The sequence below is a fragment of the Cheilinus undulatus genome, linkage group 11, assembly GCF_018320785.1.
Source record: "Cheilinus undulatus linkage group 11, ASM1832078v1, whole genome shotgun sequence".
Lineage (NCBI taxonomy): Eukaryota > Metazoa > Chordata > Actinopteri > Labriformes > Labridae > Cheilinus > Cheilinus undulatus.
In genome coordinates this window covers 50,183,779-50,211,486 of record NC_054875.1, presented here as the reverse complement: position 1 = coordinate 50,211,486, position 27,708 = coordinate 50,183,779, and the positions used below count along the sequence as shown (strand labels likewise).

General features: G+C 35.9%; 1 protein-coding gene across 2 annotated transcripts in view; it reads right to left on the bottom strand.

Annotated features, from left to right (window-relative positions):
* Positions 1-12,010: 12,010 nt before the first annotated feature.
* The window catches only part of srpk3 (SRSF protein kinase 3), a 41,867-nt gene continuing 26,169 nt past the window's right edge, over positions 12,011-27,708 (bottom strand). For both annotated transcript variants that reach the window (XM_041799164.1, XM_041799165.1), the window contains exons 8-17: positions 24,499-24,664; positions 23,178-23,203; positions 21,205-21,297; positions 19,783-19,837; positions 19,287-19,511; positions 19,060-19,157; positions 18,842-18,949; positions 17,084-17,153; positions 14,979-15,071; positions 12,011-14,528 (exon numbers count right to left, since the gene is read on the bottom strand). In XM_041799164.1, coding sequence (XP_041655098.1) covers positions 14,344-14,528; positions 14,979-15,071; positions 17,084-17,153; positions 18,842-18,949; positions 19,060-19,157; positions 19,287-19,511; positions 19,783-19,837; positions 21,205-21,297; positions 23,178-23,203; positions 24,499-24,664 — 1,119 coding nt within the window. In that variant the 3' untranslated portion in view covers positions 12,011-14,343. The remainder of the gene's footprint in view (positions 14,529-14,978; positions 15,072-17,083; positions 17,154-18,841; positions 18,950-19,059; positions 19,158-19,286; positions 19,512-19,782; positions 19,838-21,204; positions 21,298-23,177; positions 23,204-24,498; positions 24,665-27,708) is intronic.

Here is a 27,708-nt window from a genome sequence, read left to right as displayed (position 1 = left end):
TGACGATATTCTATACTATGACATAACATTTCACTGGCCACATACTATACTATGACATTACATGTCACTGACGATATTCTATACTATGACATAACATTTCACTGACGACATACTATTCTATGACATTACATTTCACTGACGATATTCTATACTATGACATAACATTTCACTGGCCACATACTATACTATGACATTACATGTCACTGACGATATTCTATACTATGACATAACATTTCACTGACGACATACTATACTATGACATAACATTTCACTGACGACATACTATACTATGACATTACATTTCACTGACGACATACTATACTATGACATAACATTTCACTGACGACATACTATACTATGACATTTCACTGACGACATACTATTCTATGACATTACATTTCACTGACGATATTCTATACTATGACATAACATTTCACTGGCCACATACTATACTATGACATTACATGTCACTGACGATATTCTATACTATGACATAACATTTCACTGACGACATACTATACTATGACATAACATTTCACTGACGACATACTATACTATGACATTACATTTCACTGACGACATACTATACTATGACATAACATTTCACTGACGACATACTATACTATGACATAACATTTCACTGACGACATACTATACTATGACATAACATTTCACTGACGACATACTATACTATGACATAACATTTCACTGATGACATACTATACTATGACATAACATTTCACTGGTGACATACTATATTATGACATTACATTTCACTGACGACATACTATACTATGACATAACATTTCACTGACGACATACTATACTATGAAATAACATTTCACTGACAACATACTATACTATGACATAACATTTCACTGACGACATACTATACTATGACATTACATTTCACTGACGACATACTATACTATGACATTACATTTCACTGACGACATACTATACTATGGCATAACATTTCACTGACGACATACTATACTATGACATTTCACTGACGACATACTATTCTATGACATTACATTTCACTGACGATATTCTATACTATGACATAACATTTCACTGACGACATACTATACTATGACATTACATTTCACTGATGACATACTATACTATGACATTTCACTGACGACATACTATTCTATGACATTACATTTCACTGACGATATACTATACTATGACATAACATTTCACTGACGACATACTATACTATGACATTTCACTGACGACATACTATTCTATGACATTACATTTCACTGACGATATTCTATACTATGACATTACATTTCACTGACGATATACTATACTATGACATTACATTTCACTGACGACATACTATACTATGACATTTCACTGACGACATACTATACTATGGCATTACATGTCACTGACAACATACTATACTATGGCATAACATTTCACTGACGACATACTATACTATGACATTACATTTCACTGACGACACACTATACTATGACATAACATTTCACTGGTGACATACTATACTATGACATTACATTTCACTGGCGACATACTATACTATGACATTACATGTCACTGACAACATACTATACTATGGCATAACATTTCACTGACGACATACTATACTATGACATTACATTTCACTGACGACACACTATACTATGACATAACATTTCACTGGCGACATACTATACTATGACATTACATTTCACTGGCCACATACTATACTATGGCATTACATGTCACTGACGACATACTATACTATGGCATAACATTTCACTGACGACATACTATACTATGACATTACATTTCACTGACGACACACTATACTATGACATAACATTTCACTGGTGACATACTATACTATGACATTACATTTCACTGGCGACATACTATACTATGACATTACATTTCACTGACGACATACTATACTATGACATAACATTTCACCGACGACATACTATACTATGACATAACATTTCACTGACGACATACTATACTATGACATTACATTTCACTGGCGACATACTATACTATGACATAACATTTCACCGACGACATACTATACTATGACATTACATTTCACTGGCCACATACTATACTATGACATAACATTTCACTGGCGACATACTATTCTATGACATTACATGTCACTGACGACATACTATACTATGACATAACATTTCACTGACGACATACTTTACTATGACATTACATGTCACTGACGACATACTATACTATGACATAACATTTCACTGGCGACATACTATTCTATGACATTACATGTCACTGAAGACATACTATACTATGACATTACATTTCACTGACGACATACTATACTATGACATAACATTTCACTGACGACATACTAAACTATGACATTACATTTCACTGACGACATACTATACTATGACATAACATTTCACTGGTGACGTACTATACTATGACATAACATTTCACTGATGACATACTATACTATGACATTACATTTCACTGACGACATACTATACTATGACATTACATTTCACTGACGACATACTATACTATGACATAACATTTCACTGGTGACATACTATACTATGACATAACATTTCACTGGTGACATACTATACTATGACATAACATTTCACTGGTGACATACTATACTATGACATTACATTTCACTGACGACATACTATACTATGACATTACATTTCACTGACGACATACTATACTATGACATTACATTTCACTGATGACATACTATACTATGACATTACATTTCACTGATGACATACTATACTATGACATTACATTTCACTGACGACATACTATACTATGACATTACATTTGACTGACGACATACTATACTATGACATTACATTTCACTGACGACATACTATACTATGACATTACATTTCACTGATGACATACTATACTATGACATTACATTTCACTGACGACATACTATACTATGAAATAACATTTCACTGACAACATACTATACTATGACATTACAATTCACTGACGACATACTATACTATGACATTACATTTCACTGACGACATACTATACTATGACATTTCACTGACGACATACTATTCTATGACATTACATGTCACTGACGATATTCTATACTATGACATTACATTTCACTGGCCACATACTATACTATGGCATTACATGTCACTGACAACATACTATACTATGGCATAACATTTCACTGACGACATACTATACTATGACATTACATTTCACTGACGACACACTATACTATGACATTACATTTCACTGACGACATACTATACTATGACATTACATTTCACTGACGACATACTATTCTATGACATTACGTTTCACTGGCGACATACTATACTATGACATAACATTTCACTGGTGACATACTATACTATGACATTACATTTCACTGGCGACATACTATACTATGACATTACATTTCACTGACGACATACTATACTATGACATAACATTTCACTGACGACATACTATACTATGACATTACATTTCACTGGCGACATACTATACTATGACATAACATTTCACCGACGACATACTATACTATGACATAACATTTCACCGACGACATACTATACTATGACATTTCACTGACGACATACTATTCTATGACATTACATGTCACTGGCGACATACTATACTATGACATTACATTTCACTGACGACATACTATACTATGACATTACATTTCACTGGCGACATACTATACTGTGACATTACATTTCACTGGCGACATACTATACTATGACATTACATTTCACTGACGACATACTATACTATGACATTACATTTCACTGGCGACATACTATACTATGACATTACATGTCACTGACGATATTCTATACTATGACATAACATTTCACTGGCCACATACTATACTATGACATTACATTTCACTGACGACATACTATACTATGACATTACATTTCACTGACGACATAATATACTATGACATTACATTTCACTGACGACATACTATACTATGACATAACATTTCACTGACGACATACTATTCTATGACATTACATGTCACTGACGATATTCTATACTATGACATTACATTTCACTGGCGACATACTATACTATGACATTTCACTGACGACATACTATACTATGACATTACATGTAACTGACGACATACTATACTGACATAACATTTCACTGACGACATACTATACTATGACATAACATTTCACTGGTGACATACTATACTATGACATTACATTTCACTGGTGACATACTATACTATGACATTACATTTCACTGACGACATACTATACTATGACATAACATTTCACTGGTGACATACTATACTATGACATTACATTTCACTGACGACATACTATACTATGACATTACATTTCACTGACGACATACTATACTATGACATAACATTTCACTGACGACATACTATACTATGACATTACATTTCACTGACGACATACTATACTATGACATTACATTTCACTGACGACATACTATACTATGACATTACATTTCACTGACGACATACTATACTATGACATAACATTTCACTGGTGACATACTATACTATGACATTACATTTCACTGACGACATACTATACTATGACATTACATTTCACTGACGACATACTATACTATGACATTACATTTCACTGATGACATACTATACTATGACATTACATTTCACTGACGACATACTAAACTATGACATTACATTTCACTGGTGACATACTATACTATGACATTACATTTCACTGGTGACATACTATACTATGACATTACATTTCACTGACGACATACTAAACTATGACATAACATTTCACTGGTGACATACTATACTATGACATTACATTTCACTGGTGACATACTATACTATGACATTACATTTCACTGACGACATACTATACTATGACATTACATTTCACTGGTGACATACTATACTATGACATTACATTTCACTGACGACATACTAAACTATGACATTACATTTCACTGGTGACATACTATACTATGACATTACATTTCACTGGTGACATACTATACTATGACATTACATTTCACTGACGACATACTATACTATGACAACATTTCACTGGTGACATACTATACTATGACATAACATTTCACTGATGACATACTATACTATGACATAACATTTCACTGGTGACATACTATACTATGACATTACATTTCACTGATGACATACTATACTATGACATTACATTTCACTGACGACATACTATGACATTACATTTCACTGACGACATACTATACTATGACATTTCACTGACGACATACTATTCTATGACATTACATGTCACTGACGATATTCTATACTATGACATAACATTTCACTGGCCACATACTATACTATGACATTACATGTCACTGACGACATACTATACTATGGCATAACATTTCACTGGCCACATACTATACTATCACATTACATGTCACTGACGACATTCTATACTATGACATAACATTTCACTGGCTACATAATATACTATGACATTACATTTCACTGATGACATACTATACTATGACATAACATTTCACTGGCGACATACTATACTATGACATAACATTTGACTGACGACATACTATTCTATGACATTACATGTCACTGACGATATTCTATACTATGACATAACATTTCACTGACGACATACTATACTATGGCATAACATTTCACTGACGACATACTATACTATGACTACATTTCACTGACGACATACTATACTATGACATAACATTTCACTGACGACATACTATACTATGACATAACATTTCATTGACGACATACTATACTATGACATTACATTTCACTGACGATATTCTATACTATGACATAACATTTCACTGGCCACATACTATACTATGACATTACATGTCACTGACGATATTCTATACTATGACATAACATTTCACTGACGACATACTATACTATGAAATAACATTTCACTGACGACATACTATACTATGACATTACATTTCACTGACGACATACTATACTATGACATTACATTTCACTGACGACATACTATACTATGACACAACATTTCACTGACGACATACTATACTATGACTTTACATTTCACTGGTGACATACTATACTATGACATTACATTTCACTGACGACATACTATACTATGACATAACATTTCACTGATGACATACTATACTATGACATAACATTTCACTGACGATATACTATACTATGACATTACATTTCACTGACGACATACTATACTATGACATTTCACTGACGACATACTATTCTATGACATTACATGTCACTGACGATATTCTATTCTATGACATTACATTTCACTGGCCACATACTATACTATGGCATTACATGTCACTGACAACATACTATACTATGGCATAACATTTCACTGACGACATACTATACTATGAAATAACATTTCACTGACGACATACTATACTATGACATTACATTTCACTGACGACACACTATACTATGACATAACATTTCACTGGTGACATACTATACTATGACATTACATTTCACTGGTGACATACTATACTATGACATTACATTTCACTGACGACACACTATACTATGAAATAACATTTCACTGACGACATACTATACTATGACATTACATTTCACTGACGACACACTATACTATGACATAACATTTCACTGGTGACATACTATACTATGACATTACATTTCACTGGCGACACACTATACTATGACATAACATTTCACTGGTGACATACTATACTATGACATTACATTTCACTGGCGACATACTATACTATGACATTACATTTCACTGACGACATACTATACTATGACATTACATTTCACTGACGACATACTATACTATGACATTACATTTCACTGACGACATACTATACTATGACATTACATTTCACTGACGACATACTATACTATGACATAACATTTCACTGACGACATACTATACTATGACATAACATTTCACTGACGACATACTATACTATGACATTACATTTCACTGGCGACATACTATACTATGACATAACATTTCACCGACGACATACTATACTATGACATTACATTTCACTGGCCACATACTATACTATGACATTTCACTGACGACATACTATTCTATGACATTACATGTCACTGACGACATACTATACTATGACATAACATTTCACTGACGACATACTTTACTATGACATCACATGTCACTGACGACATACTATACTATGACATAACATTTCACTGGCGACATACTATTCTATGACATTACATGTCACTGAAGACATACTATACTATGACATTACATTTCACTGACGACATACTATACTATGACATAACATTTCACTGACGACATACTAAACTATGACATTACATTTCACTGACGACATACTATACTATGACATTACATTTCACTGGTGACGTACTATACTATGACATTACATTTCACTGACGACATACTATACTATGACATAACATTTCACTGATGACATACTATACTATGACATTACATTTCACTGACGACATACTATACTATGACATTACATTTCACTGACGACATACTATACTATGACATTACATTTCACTGGTGACATACTATACTATGACATTACATTTCACTGACGACTTACTTTACTATGACATAACATTTCACTGATGACATACTATACTATGACATTACATTTCACTGACGACATACTATACTATGACATTTCACTGACGACATACTATTCTATGACATTACATGTCACTGACGATATTCTATACTATGACATAACATTTCACTGGCCACATACTATACTATGACATTACATGTCACTGACGACATACTATACTATGGCATAACATTTCACTGGCCACATACTATACTATCACATTACATTTCACTGACGACATACTATACTATGACATTACATTTCACTGACGATATTCTATACTATGACATTACATTTCACTGGCCACATACTATACTATGACATTACATGTCACTGACGACATACTATACTATGGCATAACATTTCACTGGCCACATACTATACTATCACATTACATTTCACTGACGACATACTATACTATGACATTACATTTCACTGACGACATACTATACTATGACATTACATTTCACTGACGACATACAATACTATGACATTACATTTCACTAATTACATACTATGTCATGACATGACATTTTACTGACGACATACTACACTATGACATGACATTTCATTGACGACATTCTATACAATGGCATAACATTTTACTGAAAAACTATACTATGACATTTGTTGAAGACATACTATACTCTGACATTACATTTCCTTGACGACATACTATACTGACATTACATTTAACCAACGACATATTATATCATGACATGACATTTCAGTGACAACATACTATACTATGGCATTACATTTCACTGACGACATACTATATCATGACATTACATTTCTCTGACGACATACTATACTATGACATTTCACTGACGACATACTATTCTATGACATTACATGTCACTGACGATATTCTATACTATGACATTACATTTCACTGGCCACATACTATACTATGGCATTACATGTCACTGACAACATACTATACTATGGCATAACATTTCACTGACGACATACTATACTATGACATTACATTTCACTGACGACATACTATACTATGACATAACATTTCACTGACGACATACTATACTATGACATTACGTTTCACTGGCGACATACTATACTATGACATAACATTTCACTGGTGACATACTATACTATGACATTACATTTCACTGGCGACATACTATACTATGACATTACATTTCACTGACGACATACTATACTATGACATAACATTTCACTGACGACATACTATACTATGACATTACATTTCACTGGCGACATACTATACTATGACATAACATTTCACCGACGACATACTATACTATGACATAACATTTCACTGACGACATACTATACTATGACATTTCACTGACGACATACTATTCTATGACATTACATGTCACTGACGACATACTATACTATGACATAACATTTCACTGACGACATACTTTACTATGACATTACATGTCACTGACGACATACTATACTATGACATAACATTTCACTGGCGACATACTATTCTATGACATTACATGTCACTGACGACATACTATACTATGACATAACATTTCACTGGCAACATACTATACTATGACATTACATTTCACTGACGACATACTATACTATGACATAACATTTCACTGACGACATACTATACTATGACATTACATTTCACTGACAACACACTATACTATGACATTACATTTCACTGACGACACACTATATACTTTGACATAACATTTCACTGGCGACATACTATACTATGACATTACATTTCACTGACGACATACTATACTATGACATTTCACTGACAACATACTATGCTATGACATAACATTTCACTGGCGACATACTATACTATGACATTACGTTTCACTGGCGACATACTATACTATGACATAACATTTCCCTGGTGACATACTATACTATGACATTACATTTCACTGGCGACATACTATACTATGACATTACATTTCACTAATTACATACTATGTCATGACATGACATTTTACTGACGACATACTACACTATGACATGACATTTCATTGACGACATTCTATACAATGGCATAACATTTTACTGAAAAACTATACTATGACATTTGTTGAAGACATACTATACTCTGACATTACATTTCCTTGACGACATACTATACTGACATTACATTTAACCAACGACATATTATATCATGACATGACATTTCAGTGACAACATACTATACTATGGCATTACATTTCACTGACGACATACTATATCATGACATTACATTTCTCTGACGACATACTATACTATGACATTTCACTGACGACATACTATTCTATGACATTACATGTCACTGACGATATTCTATACTATGGCATTACATGTCACTGACAACATACTATACTATGGCATAACATTTCACTGACGACATACTATACTATGACATTACATTTCACTGACGACATACTATACTATGACATTACATTTCACTGACGACATACTATACTATGACATTACATTTCACTGACGACATACTATACTATGACATTACGTTTCACTGGCGACATACTATACTATGACATAACATTTCACTGGTGACATACTATACTATGACATTACATTTCACTGGCGACATACTATACTATGACATTACATTTCACTGACGACATACTATACTATGACATAACATTTCACTGACGACATACTATACTATGACATTACATTTCACTGGCGACATACTATACTATGACATAACATTTCACCGACGACATACTATACTATGACATAACATTTCACTGACGACATACTATACTATGACATTTCACTGACGACATACTATTCTATGACATTACATGTCACTGACGACATACTATACTATGACATAACATTTCACTGGCGACATACTATACTATGACATAACATTTCACTGACGACATACTATACTATGACATTACATTTCACTGACAACACACTATACTATGACATTACATTTCACTGACGACACACTATATACTTTGACATAACATTTCACTGGCGACATACTATACTATGACATTACATTTCACTGACGACATACTATACTATGACATAACATTTCACCGACAACATACTATACTATGACATAACATTTCACTGACAACATACTATACTATGACATAACATTTCACTGACAACATACTATACTATGACATTTCACTGACAACATACTATGCTATGACATAACATTTCACTGGCGACATACTATACTATGACATAACATTTCAGTGACGACATACTATACTATGACATTTCACTGACGACATACTATTCTATGACATAACATGTCACTGACGACATGCTATTCTATGACATTACATGTCACTGACGACATACTATACTATGACATTTCACTGACGACATACTATTCTATGACATCACATGTCACTGACGACATACTATACTATGACATTTCACTGACGACATACTATTCTATGACATCACATGTCACTGACGACATACTATTCTATGACATAACATGTCACTGACGACATACTATTCTATGACATTACATGTCACTGACGACATACTATTCTATGACATTACATGTCACTGACGACATACTATACTATGACATTTCACTGACGACATACTTTTCTATGACATTACATGTCACTGACGACATACTATTCTATGACATTACATGTCACTGACAACATACTATACTATGACATTACATTTCCCTGACGACATACTATACTATGATATACATTTCACTGATGACATACTATACTATGACATTACATTTCACTAATTACATACTATGTCATGACATGACATTTTACTGACGACATACTACACTATGACATGACATTTCATTGACGACATTCTATACAATGGCATAACATTTTACTGAAAAACTATACTATGACATTTGTTGAAGACATACTATACTCTGACATTACATTTCCTTGACGACATACTATACTGACATTACATTTAACCAACGACATATTATATCATGACATGACATTTCAGTGACAACATACTATACTATGGCATTACATTTCACTGACGACATACTATATCATGACATTACATTTCTCTGACGACATACTATACTATGACATGACATGTTTTTGATAACATACGATCCTATATTTTGTTTTACTAAGTTACCATGACACCGTGTTTCACAATGCATAAAGGTTTTTCTTTTTGTGTTTAAGATTTTTTTAAAAATAATTTTTAAATGAATAAATAATTTAATTTGAAAATAAAATGTTATCAAACCTAAGTCAATGTCGGTGTTTCTGTGAGCAACATGGTCGTTCTTCAGACAAATTCCCAGGCAGCCGCAGGCGGAGCCTCTCTTAGGGTCAAAGGTCATGGTCTATTTCAGGGGTAAAAGGTTAGACACTAGAGAGCAGATATCAAAGTTCATAAAATCTTTATTTATATTTTCACACTGACAGACACATAGAAAATAAACTGGGTGTCACTGTGTCGGGGCAGAGGGGCGGGGTCAGAGGTCATTTAAAGGCACTATTACATGAACAGAGGTCATCAGGGACACTCCCTCTCACTTTGAACTACAAAGAAACATACGATCATAATCATGGCATCAATACTGTGATAAATCACCAAGGGTCAGGGTGACAGGAAGCTACATTTCGCTTGTTTAAACTAGGGATGTGTGTGATCAGACAATTTAACACCACCCTCACCAGTCAACACCAGGATTATCATTTATGGCTGGCCGCACACTAGACAATTTAACATATGTGGAGACCTCAACAGGACAGGTTCAACTGATTTCTAACATTGTACTCCTCCAAGCACACATCGTAGAGGATTCAGCCTGGTATTTGTAGTCACAACTTCATAGTGGAGATTCCACAGACATGAGATCTCACAGAAACTCGTGATCAAATGTGATTTCAGAAGGTTGGTGGAGGAGGGATAATGGTATGGGGTTGTTTGTTTGTTAACCCTAACCCTACCCGGGCTAGACCCTTTATCTCCAGTGAAGGCCAATCTCAATGCTTCAGCAGACCAAGACTAGTTAGTAGCCAGCCTAAGCTGTAATGCAGCCTCCTGCCACTAGGCGTCACTGGAGTTGTGGTTTATCGCATTAGGCTGGTCTTACCTTAAGTTTGTGTCTGACAGGGAAATTAGTCACAAGGAACATCCCTAGTGTAAACCAAAGCTCATCATCATCATCTTCATCATCACAGAGGTTCAGGAATAACAAAAGTCTCAGATCAATAATCAATGAGTTTGATAAACAGACAGCAGGAAGGGAAGATCAAATAGACTCAAAAAGCTCAGAAGAAAATTTCAGAAAAATCTCAGAAAAGTTTGAAAAAGAAGCGATAAGAAATTAAACACAAACACATCATCCTGTTAGGGGTCAAAGGTCAGCAGAGAGCAGAGCATCGAGGCTGAATCCAAACACCTGGACGCTCATTTACACACCTGGACAGGTAACACCGGCAGAGAACTACACCACACAGGGTTATAAGAACACTTTAAAAGATTAAAATCACTATTTATGGCATGATTAATGTCATTATTTTATTTTCTAACCAAATAGTTAAGTCCATATTGTCATGAATATTTTCTGGTTTGTTATCAGTGAATCAAATGAATTAAAAGAGACGTGTTTGATGATGATAACTTTTAGATTATTTGTGCTGCACTTCTACTCCAGTGTGGTCTAAAACCATGCCTTAGAGCTCCCAGACAGCTTCAGAGTACTTTTTCTGTCAGAAGCACTGTTTAACACTGATAGAAATGAAGAAAATATGCAGGAGTGCATGTACAAAATGCTCATCCAATGATCTTCAGGTAATGAGACAGCATTTACACCGTTCAGGAATTCTTGTTTAATTGCTTTTTCTGTTTGAAAAGTGCTGGCCAGTGGTTCTCACCGAGGAGGTCACCACCATCTTAAACTAAAGATGCTTTACTTCCTGTTTCAACAAAAAAAGCTTTCAAGTAAATAAACTTCTGATAGATCTGACGGGTCTTTACAAATATACATCAGAGAGCACAGTCTAGACCTGTCCTCTTTGTAAAGTGTCTGCAGATTACTTTGGTTAAGAATTGGTAACATGTAAGGACTGATTGAGATCAAATGCTACAGCGTTAGCCATAAAAATGGCTAAAGAGAAAGTAAAGGTAAATCTCTGATAACACAAGGTTCAGATGACTTTTAACTTGTACACTGAGACATTAAGGAGCAGTGGTGGACTTATTCTACATCACTGTGGCTGCAGGAAGACACCGACGTGAGTCTGCTGCACTGCTATGGTAGCTTAACTGCGACTGGCATGCGATCAATGTGATTATAAAAATAGATGCATTGATTTCTGACCTTAATTGCATTGCAATTAACATGTTAACACTGCTGACCCCTAATCAAAAGCTTTGTTAATCAGCTATAGTTAAATAAAGTTCACTAGAAGCAGATTGCAGGGTTACAGCAGGTCAGCTCTATGTTAGAAATGATGACTGTGAAAAGATCTCAGTCTTCACAGTTGAGTCCAGATGTTTGGATCCAGCCTGAGGTTGGTCAATCAATCAATCAATCAATCAATCAGACAGACAGGTGTGTTTATTTCCCTCTAAAAAAAGTGAGACCCTCCTAAACACAGTGTGTTCATGAACATCATGGTGTGTTTCTTGGTGTGTATTGTTGTAAGTGAGTCTATGTGTATCATTGGTTGTGTGTGTTTCTGAGTGTGTAGAGTTGTATTTGTGCATCTACGTGTGCAGCCAGGCATGCTGCAGACACTGTGCTGCTGTCGCTCTGCGTTCAGGCTCCAGCTCCAACATGGTTAACAGGAAGTCACTGAACTGAGCTGCCTGATCCAATGGCCACTCATACTTCTCCAACAGAACCTCGAATAGACCCCACGGCTTCAGGTTAGAAATGTGCCGCAGATCCCCTGACACAGGTAACAGGAGAGAGCAAGAGAGAATTAATAGTTGATGATGTAGAGCAGAGACAGTGTTCACAGTCATTAAAAAGATGAGCTTTCTTCACACTCAGAACCTCTGATCACTGTGGTCTGTCACCGCATGTGACATGTTCATATGTTAGACCCATGTTCATATGTTAGACACATGTTCATGTTAGACACATGTTTATATGTTGGACACGTGTTCATATGATGGACACGTGTACTGTACTTTTTTATTCAGAGTGTGGGCATGTTTAATCATCAAACTGTACTGCTGCCATTCTTGGTCTGATCTCTCTAGGAAAAGAGGTCTGTGATCTCACTGGGACTAGGCTAGTGGAATAAAATGTGAACATACTGACCGTTGTATTAATCTAGGTGTGCACAGGTGTAGAGAGCGTCTGTAATGACTCACTGACAGGTAGATGAACTCACCTCTCCTAGTGAAATACTCTCTGGAGTATCGTCCTGACAGAGCAAAGGGCAGAGGGATCGGGCCGAGCAGCTCCATGATGTGAGCGATGTGATCTGAACAAACAGAAAAAGTACCGCTGAAGTACACACTGAATTACACACTGAAATACACGCTGAAGTACACAATGAAGTACACACTGAAATACATGCTCAAGTACACACTGAAGTACACATTGAAGTACACACTGAAATACATGCTGAAGTACACAATGAAGTACACACTGAAATACATGCTCAAGTATACACTGAAGTACACATTGAAGTACACACTGAAATACACGCTGAAGTACACAATGAAGTACACACTGAAATACATGCTCAAGTATACACTGAAGTACACATTGAAGTACACACTGAAATACACACTGAAGTACACATTGAAGTACACACTGAAATACACGCTGAAGTACACAATGAAGTACACACTGAAATACATGCTCAAGTACATACCGAAGCACACACTGAAGTACACACTGAAGTACACACTGAAATACAGGCTCAAGTACACACTGAAGTACACACTGAAGTACACACTGAAATACATGCTCAAGTACATACCGAAGCACACACTGAAGTACACACTGAAGTACACACTGAAATACAGGCTCAAGTACACGCTGAAGTACACACTGAAATACACGCTAAAGTACACACTAAAGTACACACTGAAATACATGCTCAAGTACACACTGAAGTACACACTGAAATACACGCTGAAGTAAACACTAAAGTACACACTGAAATACATGCTCAAGTACACACTTAAGTACACACTGAAGTACACCCTGAAGTACACACTGAAATACATGCTCAAGTACACACTGAAGTACACACTGAAATACATGCTCAAGTACACACTGAAGTACACACTGAAGTACACGCTGAAATACACGCTGAAGTACACACTGAAGTACACACTGAAGTACACGCTGAAATACACGCTAAAGTACACACTAAAGTGCACACTGAAATACATGCTCAAGTACACACTAAAAGTACTGAAGTACACACTGAAATACACGCTGAAGTACACACTGAAATACACGCTGAAGTACAAACTGAAGCACACACTGAAATACACGCTGAAGTAAACACTGAAATACACACTGAAATACAAGCTCAAGTACGCACTGAAGTACACACTGAAGTACACGCTGAAGTACACGCTGAAGTACACACTGAAGTATACACTGAAATACATGCTCAAGTACACACTGAAGTACACACTGAAATACACGCTCAAGTACATACTGGAACACACTGAAGTACACACTGCAATACACGCTCAAGTACACACTGAAGTACACACTGAAGTACACACTGAAGTACACACTGAAATACATGCTCAAGTACACACTGAAGTACACACTGAAATACATGCTCAAGTACACACTGAAGTACACACTGAAATACACGCTCAGGTACATACTGGAACACACTGAAGTACACACTGCAATACACGCTCAAGTACACACTGAAGTACACACTGAAGTACACCCTGAAGTACACATTGAAATACAAGCTCAAGTACACACTGAAGTACACGCTGAAGTACACACTGAAGTATACACTGAAATACATGCTCAAGTACACAATGAAGTACACACTGAAATACACGCTCAAGTAAATACTGAAGCACACACTGAAGTACACACTGAAGTACACACTGAAATACACGCTCAAGTACATACTGGAACACACTGAAGTACACACTGCAATACACGCTCAAGTATACACTGAAGTACACACTGAAGTACACCCTGAAGTACACACTGAAATACATGCTCAAGTACACACTGAAGTACACAATGAAATACACGCTCAAGTACACAATGAAGTACACACTGAAATAGACGCTCATGTACACGCTGAAGTACACACTGAAGTACACACTTAATTACAAGCTGAAGTACACAATTTAGTGTACACTTAAGTACATACAACAGTACTGGCTGACCTCCTGGTTCAGCTCCAGGTTGAATGAAGTACTCTGATCTATTACTGTAGTAGTACCTGTACTGTTGAGTGTATTACTGTTGTAGTAGTTGTACTGTTGAGTGAATTACCTTCATCTCGGGTGTAGTCTTCTCCTGAATGAGGTTCAAACAGGTAATCACCTGTGGCCAGCTCAAACGCCTGAAACACAACAAAATATGATGAGTAAAACCCCTGGTCATTTAGATCAACTAAATAAAAACTGCTACTACAAACCCTAAAATACATGTCAGCACACCTGGTCAGTAACAAAACTATTATTAGAGAAGAACTACATATATTATATAACAACTGCAAAAATACTACATAAATACTACATTTATTCACTGCAAAAGTAAACACATAAATACCACATACATTCTGCACAAATCCTGTAAAAAAAAAAAAACACTGCAAAAATACTACATAAAAGCTGCTACAGCTCAAATATCATATAAATATGCAACATTACATTACTGCAGAAAATACTACACAACTATTACAGAAACATGAAAAATGATATGAAACAATATATATAAATAAGTAAACATACAACAATAAAACAGCGACAATTACTAAAAATGCTACATAAATACTGCAAAAATACTACACAACTATTACAGAAATATGAAAAATTATATTAGAACAATATATAAATAAATTACACATACTACAATTAAACAGCGAGAATTACTATATATGCTACGTAAATACTGCAAATACACTACACAACTATTACAGAAATATGAAAAATTATATTAGAACAATATATAAATAAATTACACATACTACAATTAAACAGCGAGAATTACTAAATATGCCATGTAAATACTGCAAAAATACTACACATACAGCTGTATAAATGCTGCGACAATACGACACAAATGCAAAAATACTGCAAAAGAAATACATAAAGCTGCTTGACAAATATTTCAAAAGTACAACTTTAAATAGTACATAAAATATATCAAATGCTATGCTGAATAAAACCTGAATAAAAACTGCAACCATACTACATAAGTTCATAAAAGCACGGCAAAAAAACTACATAAAGACAGCAGAGGTACAGCATGAAAACTAAAAAAAATACAGCAAGCCTCAACATGAATATATTTCAGATTTACTTCTTAAAAATGCTATAGAAGTACTACATAAATACAAAAGTGGTAATATAAATCCTGAAAAATACTTAATACTGCAAAAATTCTATAGAGCAGCAACTAAATAGATACTGCAGAAATACTACACAAAAACTACATTTATATGTAGAAGCACTAGAATGAATGAATATTACAAATATACTGCACTAATACTGCAAAAGAATACAAAGGTACTACATAAAATACACTACACAAACACTGCTACAAACTTAATTCTAACTGCTACATAAATACTGTAAAAATACTACAAAAACATTAGCAAAATACCACGTTAATACTGCAAAAATACAACACAAATCTTAACAAAATGCCATGTTAATACTGCAAAAATTGTATATGAATGCTTAAATATACAACTGCTGCAAAAATGCTTCATTAAGCAGCTATATGAATACTGGGGGGAAAAAAACACAAATATTACAAAAATACTCCTAAAACTGGACATAAACATATTAAAGTTTTACACAAATGATGTAACAATACTGATCAAACACTATCTAAACACTGCTAAAGTATTAAACCAATCCTCAACAATTATAGCACAAATAAAAGTACAGAAATGACCTCTATCCCAGCAGAGCAAGTCTATATCTATATCTACATCTATAGCTATATCTCTCTATCTGTAACTTTGTGTTTGAAGTATATCTATATCTCTGTGTCTATAGGAGTGCTGCGACGTTTGTGTACCATGCAGGCGGTGCTCCAGATGTCAGCAGGAGGTCCGTACTCTGCTCCAATCAGAACCTCCACAGCTCGATACTGACGAGTCTGAATGTCCTCTGTGAAGTGTTTGTGCTGGGTGAAAGAGCGAAAGAGAGAGAGGGTTAAAATCCGACCAATCTCCTCTGTCTTTAGAGTGGAGGATGGTTATTAGGACTGTGATTCTGATGGTGAAGGTTTCTCACCACCCAGCAGGCGTTCCCCAGGTCAGCGATCTTTACACGGAGTCTGTCAGCATTCTGAGGATCCAATGGACTGAGGATGAAGTCTGTTGCACTGAAGACTGAGAGAGAGAGAGAGAGAGAGAGAGAGAGAGAAAGAGAGAGAGCTCTCTCCATCATTCTGTGACGTTTAACAACCTCGTCTTTAACTGTCAGCGTGATCAGGCTTTTCTGTCTGCCTCTTGTCTCACCGTCTCGTCCGCTCGAGTATCCCGATCGGGTAGAGAGCGTTGACTCAGAAGTTGCTGACATTGCAGAGCTGGAGAACCCCGACAGCCCAGAGGCGGGGCTGGAGAACCGCCCGGGGGCGTGGCCATTACACCTGTCCTCCAGGTGTAAAGGCCAGGAACAGTTGGACTCTGGGCTCCCTTTAGCATTGGCTGTGGAGCAGGAAGTGTTGCCGTTGACCTGAGAGCCTGAGCAAACAGGAAGTACAATAAAGTTTATTTACAATCCAGACTTTCTCTAAAACAGCACAGACATCTTAATACACATAACTGTATTTACTGATTATTATTACCACCTCTATAATAAAGTTAAATATAGCCTGGTAAAGTATGTTTATGTGGAAAAATATCCTGGTAGATTAAAATGTAGAATTACTCTGTTGAAAACAATTCCATGCGATATAACAATGTAAATAAGATGTTGTAGATTAAAACACCACAGAAATACAGTTTGACTCACAGTTATTACAGTCTGTGTTGTTTGGATGAAGCACACCTTCTTCCTCCTCCAACTTCTGCACACAGAACAGAAACTTTTATTCTAAAGGGGCAGCCCAGTTCAAGACCTGCTACCAACCATTATCTATCAAAATAACTCTCTAGACCAGTGATACTCGATGCATGGCTCTTCTTGATGATATGTGGCTCTTTAATGTCTTAATTTGAAATATTAGTTCCCAGAAAACCTTAAAAATGGAAACTTTGACCTCAGAAATTACCCATTAATCAGATTGTCTCCCACACCTACACAGTAGGTTTTAATAGTCTTAATTGTCACCCAAAATTTTTTCTATTTCCATTGCCCTTATATGCAATTTTTTGTCCCTTTTATTTTTTTTTTACACTTTTCCCACTTTTAATCAATTTCTGCTGCTTTTAGCCCATTTTTACCACTTCTTGTAGCAACTTCTTGACCATTACTGCCACTTTTATCCCATTTTTTGCCATTTTACATCAGTTTTAGCCACGTTTATCCTGCTTCTTTGCAATTTTTTGCCTATTTAAGCTGCCTTTTGCCATTAAATGTCAATTTTTTCCCATTTTTCCCTCCTTTTTACAGATTTTTTGCCCATTTTAGTCACTTTTCACTCATTTCTTGCAGCTTTTTGCCCACCTATAACTAAATTTTTGTGACTTCGCACCCATTTTTGCAACTTTTCATCCAGTTTTCTCCATTGTATGCCTTTTTGCCCCCTTTATCCAATTTTTTTGCCACTTTTTTGACAATTTTTGCCACTTTCACTTCTTTTCATTGCCACTTTAACCCGTTTTCGCCACTTTTCACCACTTAGATTGTGGCTCTTGCAAAGGCATTTTTTTTTAACAATTTGGCTCTTTGGTTGAGCAGGGTTGAGTAACACTGCTTTAGGGCTGTAGTCAACCAAAGAAAAACTTGGTTGACTAAAATCGCACCAGATCATCAATTGATCGATTGGTCGTGGGACGGACCAAACAAAAAAACAAAAAAACAAAAAAAACAAACTTTATGTTATTTCTACATCACACTTACCACTGACAGTGTAGTCAGTGTATCTAGTTGGTAAATAAAATTCGAAATGAACCCGAAATGAAGTAAATTAAGTAAATTTTATTTTAGTTATATTAATAGTTTTTTGGGGTTTTTTTGTAAATTATATTTTGTAACACTAGATAACTGAAAAAATAAAAACACATGACGTCTCCCTTCTCACCCCTGCAAAAAAAGGATTCTTCTAATTAAAGTAGCATGTGCAATCGTTCGACCAATTGTATTTTGGTCGAACATGAGGCCATCGACCAATTAATCGACCAACCGACTTGAGGCTGTCAGCCCTACACTGCTTTATATTAACATGTCAGCATCACACAGAGTCCCACACCTGCATACGGGAGGTTAACTCACCTGTATGTCTATCAGCCTCTCCTCCAGAAGCCTCTGCTGTCGCTTTGCCTTCCTCTTTAACTTCTTCTTCTTGTTTTTAGACAGTTTGCCCATCTACAAACACAACACACAACATGAAGTTTCTACACACAGATCCTGAAACGCTGCTTTCTCTCTTACACATGCAGCCAATGACAAACCAGACACCCGAGGAGTGAACCACACAGCAAGTTCAACACACCTCGGCTTTCCTCAGCCATTTTTACAGCGTGTTCCTGCAACAACGCTCCAATAATGCTTCAGTCATTATGCCTTAGATCACAGGTGTCAAACTCAAGGCCCAGGGGCCAAATCTGGCCTGTGGTACAGTTTTACCCGGCCCACCAAATCCTATGTTTATTAGAACTGGCCCACCAGTCTGAGGTCTGCAGATTTCCTCCAGTGTAAAACAGTAAACTTAACCTTGATGATTTATAATATCCTAGCTGAGTCATAAAAATTTGAAAAAGTAAACAGGAAAAATAATTTGATAAAAAGTGAGGAACATAGGAGAAATTTGTGTGTTCTTTATATTTTAAATTTTGCATCTCACAGTTCTGACTAAAATATATGGTTTTGACTTTTTATTTCATGTTTTAACCTTTACATCTCATAACTTTGACTTTTTGTCATATTTTTATCTTTTAGATTCATCATTTTATATTAAATCCTAATTTGACCTTTTAAAGTCATATTAATTTTGACTTTCATCTCGTTTTTTAACTTTTAAAACTCATGGTTTTTAACATTGTTTCACATTTAGACTTTTAAAACTCATAAATTTGAAATTTAATCTCATATTTTGACATTTTAAGCTCACAATTTTGATATTCATCTCATATTGTGATTGTCAAACATCATAAATTTGAATTTTTTTCTCATTTTTGCTGACAATTTCAACTCCTAAATTTCACTTTATCTCACATTTTGATTGTTAAATATGATTTTGAAATTTCATCTAAGTTTTGCTGACCATTTCAACTCCTAACTTTGACTTTTAGCTCATTTTTTTGATCTTTAAAACTCATGATTTTGACTTTTATATCATATTTTGACTTAAAAATCATGATTTTAGTGTTTGATCTCATACGTTGCCTTTTAAAAACATCATTTTGAGTTTAAATGTTATGTTTTTACCTTTAAAACTTGTAAGTTTGACTTTTTATCTAAGATTTTGAGTTTTTAACTTATCATGTTGACCTTTTAATCTCAAAATCATTTAGGTTGACATTCAATGGTTAAATATTGACCCTGTTAGGCCCTCAGGTTAGACCCAAATTCAGATTCTGGCTCCTGCTGTGACTGAGTTTGACACCCCTGCCTTAGAACAATCGTATTGAGGACACAGCAATGTGATATTCAGTGTCACCCTCTGCCAATAAAGTGTTTCAGCTTTCCAGGAGCAACAGAGAGGATGCTACTGAGCTTGTAAGTAAGCTGGCTCAACGTTCAAAGCTCCAGTCAGAGAAATCAGGTACTTTAACTTTTAAAACTTGCATTAAATGTTGGATTTCACATCTATTTTTATCTCCAGATTGCAATACACAAGGAAAAATGTCATGAAAACTTTTTTCCTAATGTTTTGATACTGATACCAAGTGTGATAAATAAATCAAGACTATAGGATCTGTACTAGTTTATCCACAGGTGTTTGCAACATAATACTTCTGAATCAAAAACAAAAGCAATGTTTACCTCTAGATTTACAACCATTACAGCAGCTGAGTTTCATCTAATTCATTAAAATATTCTTAGAGTGTATAAAACATATTTTTTCTGACTGAAGAAAAGCAGCTTGTTTGCATAAAATGCATTTCTTATTCATCCCAGTAAATTCACTGCCACCTAGTGTTTATTGAGAAAGATCAAATTGTGATAACAATAAAGAACTGATCAATGTGCAGCCCTAGAAACTACTAATGAGATCACAGCAGGCAGCACACATGGACACTTACCTGATCATCCCTGGGAGCCATGCTAACTAGAGAGAGAGAGACACCCAAAGAGACAGACATGGAGAGAGAGACAGGAAGAAACATCAGAAACTCAGGAAATAAAGGTGGAAGGCAGGCAGATCAGCAGCAGATGAGTGGTGGGTAAGTAGGCAGGCAGGCAGGCAGACAGGCCGAATACGGCGTTTTCACACCTAAAGGTTTGTTTGCTCTGCTCTGAATCACACTCCATTTGCTCCATAAATACCTCCTGTTTGGTCTGCCCTCACATGGGAACATTTGCAAGCTGCTAAAAGAGTGTGATGCACAAAAATGCTCTTAACTAGTTGGAATTTATTGGAAGAAAAATCTATGAACTTAAAAAGACTAGCAGACTCCTGCATGGCTGTGGCTGCTCCAAAATCATTTCAAGATGAATAGACAATAAGGGTTGATGTTGGATGTAGTATTCAGTTGTCATATAGTTTAAATCAATGGTTCTCAATTGGTGGGTCGGGACCCAAAACTGGGTCGCGAGGCTCTTTTCAGTGGGTCACAGATGTGTGCCTGGGACAAAACAAGGTGCAAAATTGTCTTTGTGACTCTATAAAACATGCATTTTTGTCCTGTTTCATAGTTTTCTTTCAAAAATTTGGGTTGCAATTCTCCTGGAGGAGTTGATGGTGGGTCCCGTGACTCAACCAGTTGAGAACCTCTGGTTTAAATCACTACAGGTCAATGAAACAGTTTTTGAAAATGAGGTGCTACTGCAGTTTAAAAATATGTTGATGTACTGGAGGCGCCTATGGTTCTTAAAAAGACAGAACAGGGGAGCGCAGATGGTCAAGTGGTTTAAGGCACTACCCATGTACGCGGGCGGCCTGGGACCGAATCCGGCCTGTGGCCCTTTACCGCATGTCTCTCCCCACTCTCTTCCCTGTTTCCCAGTCTATCCACTGTCCTTGCTCTATCAAATAAAGGCATGAAAAGGCCCAAAAACAAATCTTAAAAAAAAAAAAACACAGAACAGGAGATGGCAAAAAACATCCCCCATAAACACTGAGACATCAGGCTTTGACTGATAGCTGCACATCAGCACAACTCTGCAAAACGACTGAGTTAGCTTTAATCGAACCAAATCAGTTAGGTGTGAAAACGCCCTGAAGAACAGAGTAGAGAGGTAAAAAGCAGACAGATGGTGAGAGGTGGAAATGTCGCCTTCCTGTGACTCAGACTCCTTTAATTTCTAGGATCCATGATGTAATATTTTCAACTTAAAAAAAAAAAGTCTTAAGTTCAATCCCTGTGCTGCATCAACTGACCAATCACAGGGCTCGCTGCTCACCTGATGACCCAGAGGGAGGCGGGGCTCCAGCTTTCTGCCAGATGGTCGCCTCGGCTGCCAACCTTCTGATGTAAACCTCGTCCACATCCAGTAAGATGTTCTCTGGTTTGATGTCGGTGTGGATGATCTTACACTTGGTGTGCAGGTAATCCAGACCCTGTAACACCTGAAACACCAACGCCACCCTTAATCAGTCAGTCTCTATTATTATAGTTTTTTAGTTTTTAGTTTTATTTTATTATTATTTCATCGTGCCATACACCAAAAGAGGTGCCCAGCCCTCACGGGCTTACAAGACACTGAAATACAAAACAAATAAGAGCAATCAAGCAAAGATGAGAGCAACTCATCACAGTACATATCAGACAGGAACAGATCAAGTGTTCACAAAATGTTGCTCATTTGCAATTAGACTATACACTTGTTATTAGACAGCAGCTTTAGTCAAATATAAAGTGTCCTCTTACGCTGCTGAAAAGCATTCAGCACAAATTGTGCAAGTTGAAACACTTTGTGAGTAAACAAAAATTTGAGTCTTTCTTCATCAGACATAGAAAACAAATCAGGACACTCTGCAGACATTTTACAGAAAAGCTGACATCTTAAGTTGTGATACAGAGGACAATAGAATAAAAAGTGCATTTCATTTTCAACTTCACCCAAATCACACAACACACACATTCGCTCTTCCTCAGGAACAGCATGGAAGCGACCTGTTTCCAGGGCAAGAGGAAGAATGCCACATCTGAGCTGAGCACAGACAGATCTCTGAGCCCTGGTTAGGTTTAGAGTGACATAGAGCTCTGGACTATAAACTCTTTTAACCAGATTATAAGTTCTTAATTTAGGTTTACATAAAACTTCCTCAGCCCAATTTGGTTTATACTTCTCAAAAAGTATTGATTTGATTTGGTTGACATGACACCTTAATTTATTCCTATATATATATTGGAGACCAGCCTTATCAAATATTTTTGCTACTTCTCTTGCCCAGGTGTAACTATTGGACATGTCCCAATTGAATATTTGTTTAGTCAGTCTGCTCTCTGGCATATTGATCAATCTGTTCCATAGCCACACCATGTCACCTATATGTCTCACTGCACAAGGTTCCCAACCCATATCACCGCTGAATGCAAGTTTTGGGGCATTTTTATGTATGCCTAGAAAGCAGCGAATAGCTCTATTCTGAATTGCTTCACATCTGGATGGACTACGGTAACCCCAAACCCCTGCCCCATAGTCTAATACAGGGCAAACACAGGATGTATAAAGCTGTGTGTACGTTTTGTAACCAAGATCACGACAAAGTTTAACTTTATTAAGGACGGCTCCCAAAGCTCTACCTGCAGATTCTGATAAAAGTTTAACTCCTTCAACAAATGTAAAATGTTCATCAATATTCAATCCTAGATACTTGTAATTCTCAGTAAATAAAAGGGGAGTAGAACCAAAACAAAATTCAAACTCAGTTTGTGGCTGCCCCTTCTTCCTGAAATGCATAATCTGAGTTTTATCTCTATTTATTTTTAATCTCCATTTACTGCACCAACAGCAAACACTATTTAACAGATGCTGAAGATCGTTTTCAGTCTCTGCAAGGAGGACTATATCATCTGCATATAGCAGGGTGGCTACCTTTAGTTCACCTACTTGAACACCGGTTGCTGTTTGTTTAATATCAGTGATTAAATCATTTATATAGATTGCAAACAGTGTAGGAGAGAGCACATCACCCTGTTTTACACCAAAAGGTGTTGGGAACCAGCCTGTTCTATAATCATTTACCTGCACACAAGATACTGGGTTTTGGTAGATAGCTTTTAGAGAATTATAAAATTTTCCATCAATACCTACATTTAATAATTTGAAGTTGAGAAGCTCATGATCAATACAATCGAAGGCTTTCTGAAAATCTATAAAACAACAAAATGTAGACCTCCCATCTTGTATTCTAGCACAGACTATTGTGGATAAAGAATATATGTGATCAATACAGGCTCTTTTCTTCCAGAATCCATTCTGTTCTTCTGCCAACAAATCAGATGCTTCCAAGTAACAGTTCAACCTCTCATTAAGAATACTAGAGTAAAGTTTATAAACACAACTGAGGAGACTAATCCCCCTATAATTCAACGGAACTCTTGGGTCATTATTTTGGGACTTGGAGATAGGTTTGATAATAGATTTAAGCCAAAAGGAGGGAACCAGGCAATACTCAAAACAAACAGTGAAAAGATTAAAAAGAACTGGAAACAGGGAAGGTAATTTTAATAATTCATTTGACAAATTATCAAAACCAGTAGCTTTCTTTGATTTAAGTCCTTCAATTGCCCTTTTCACTTCTTCCTCAGTGATTTGAGAATTTAAGTACTGGTTAAAGGGGGGAGAATTATGTTGCATGGAAGCCTCTATGTTATTCTTGAGATTCACCACCTCTTCAAAATAAGTGTCATCCCACTCAACTGAACCAAAACTTCCGGAAAATAAAGAACCAAAATCAGTTTCCCACTTTTTTAGCACAGATTCAGTATCAAAAACAAAAGCTCCATTTTCCAAAACTAGTTCCATTGGTATCTTTTTGATTTTCCTGGGACCCAAATTATTTATCATTTTCCAGAACAACTGAGGATTATTTGTTTGCAGACGCTCTATTTTTAATGCTTGCCCCCTCTGATATCTTCTCTTACAGACTCCAAGTTTTTTATCAAATAAGTGTTGTTTGGTCTTAAACTCGTATTTCAGTTCCTGCTTTCTCATATCCGTACTAACACACATAAGAATTCTTTTCTCTGCCATCCTCATCTCCTCCCACAACATTTTCAGTTGACTGTTCCGGTAAGGCTTGTTCTTTCTGACACATCTCCTATTAGAAAAGAACTTTTGCCGGTCTCCATAGTATCATTAACAAGTTTACAAAATTCATCATACCATTTATCAATTTCTCCTTGATGTTTAATTTGAGAAAGCTTATCTACAAGTTTTTATAATCGGAACCTGGCACTCGTCAGAAGAGAAGAGATGAGGTCGGACATTTTTTCTATGTTGTGGCTTTTCTTTCAATATAGCATTATCTGTAAACATAAAGTCAGCAGTAGCGCCTCCCCCTGCTTGAAAAGTCAAAGTCAACAAGGAGTGATCTGGTGCTTTATATCGATCACCCGATAAATTGAAGCAACTCCTGCCTCCTCTCTCAATAAGCTCATTTGG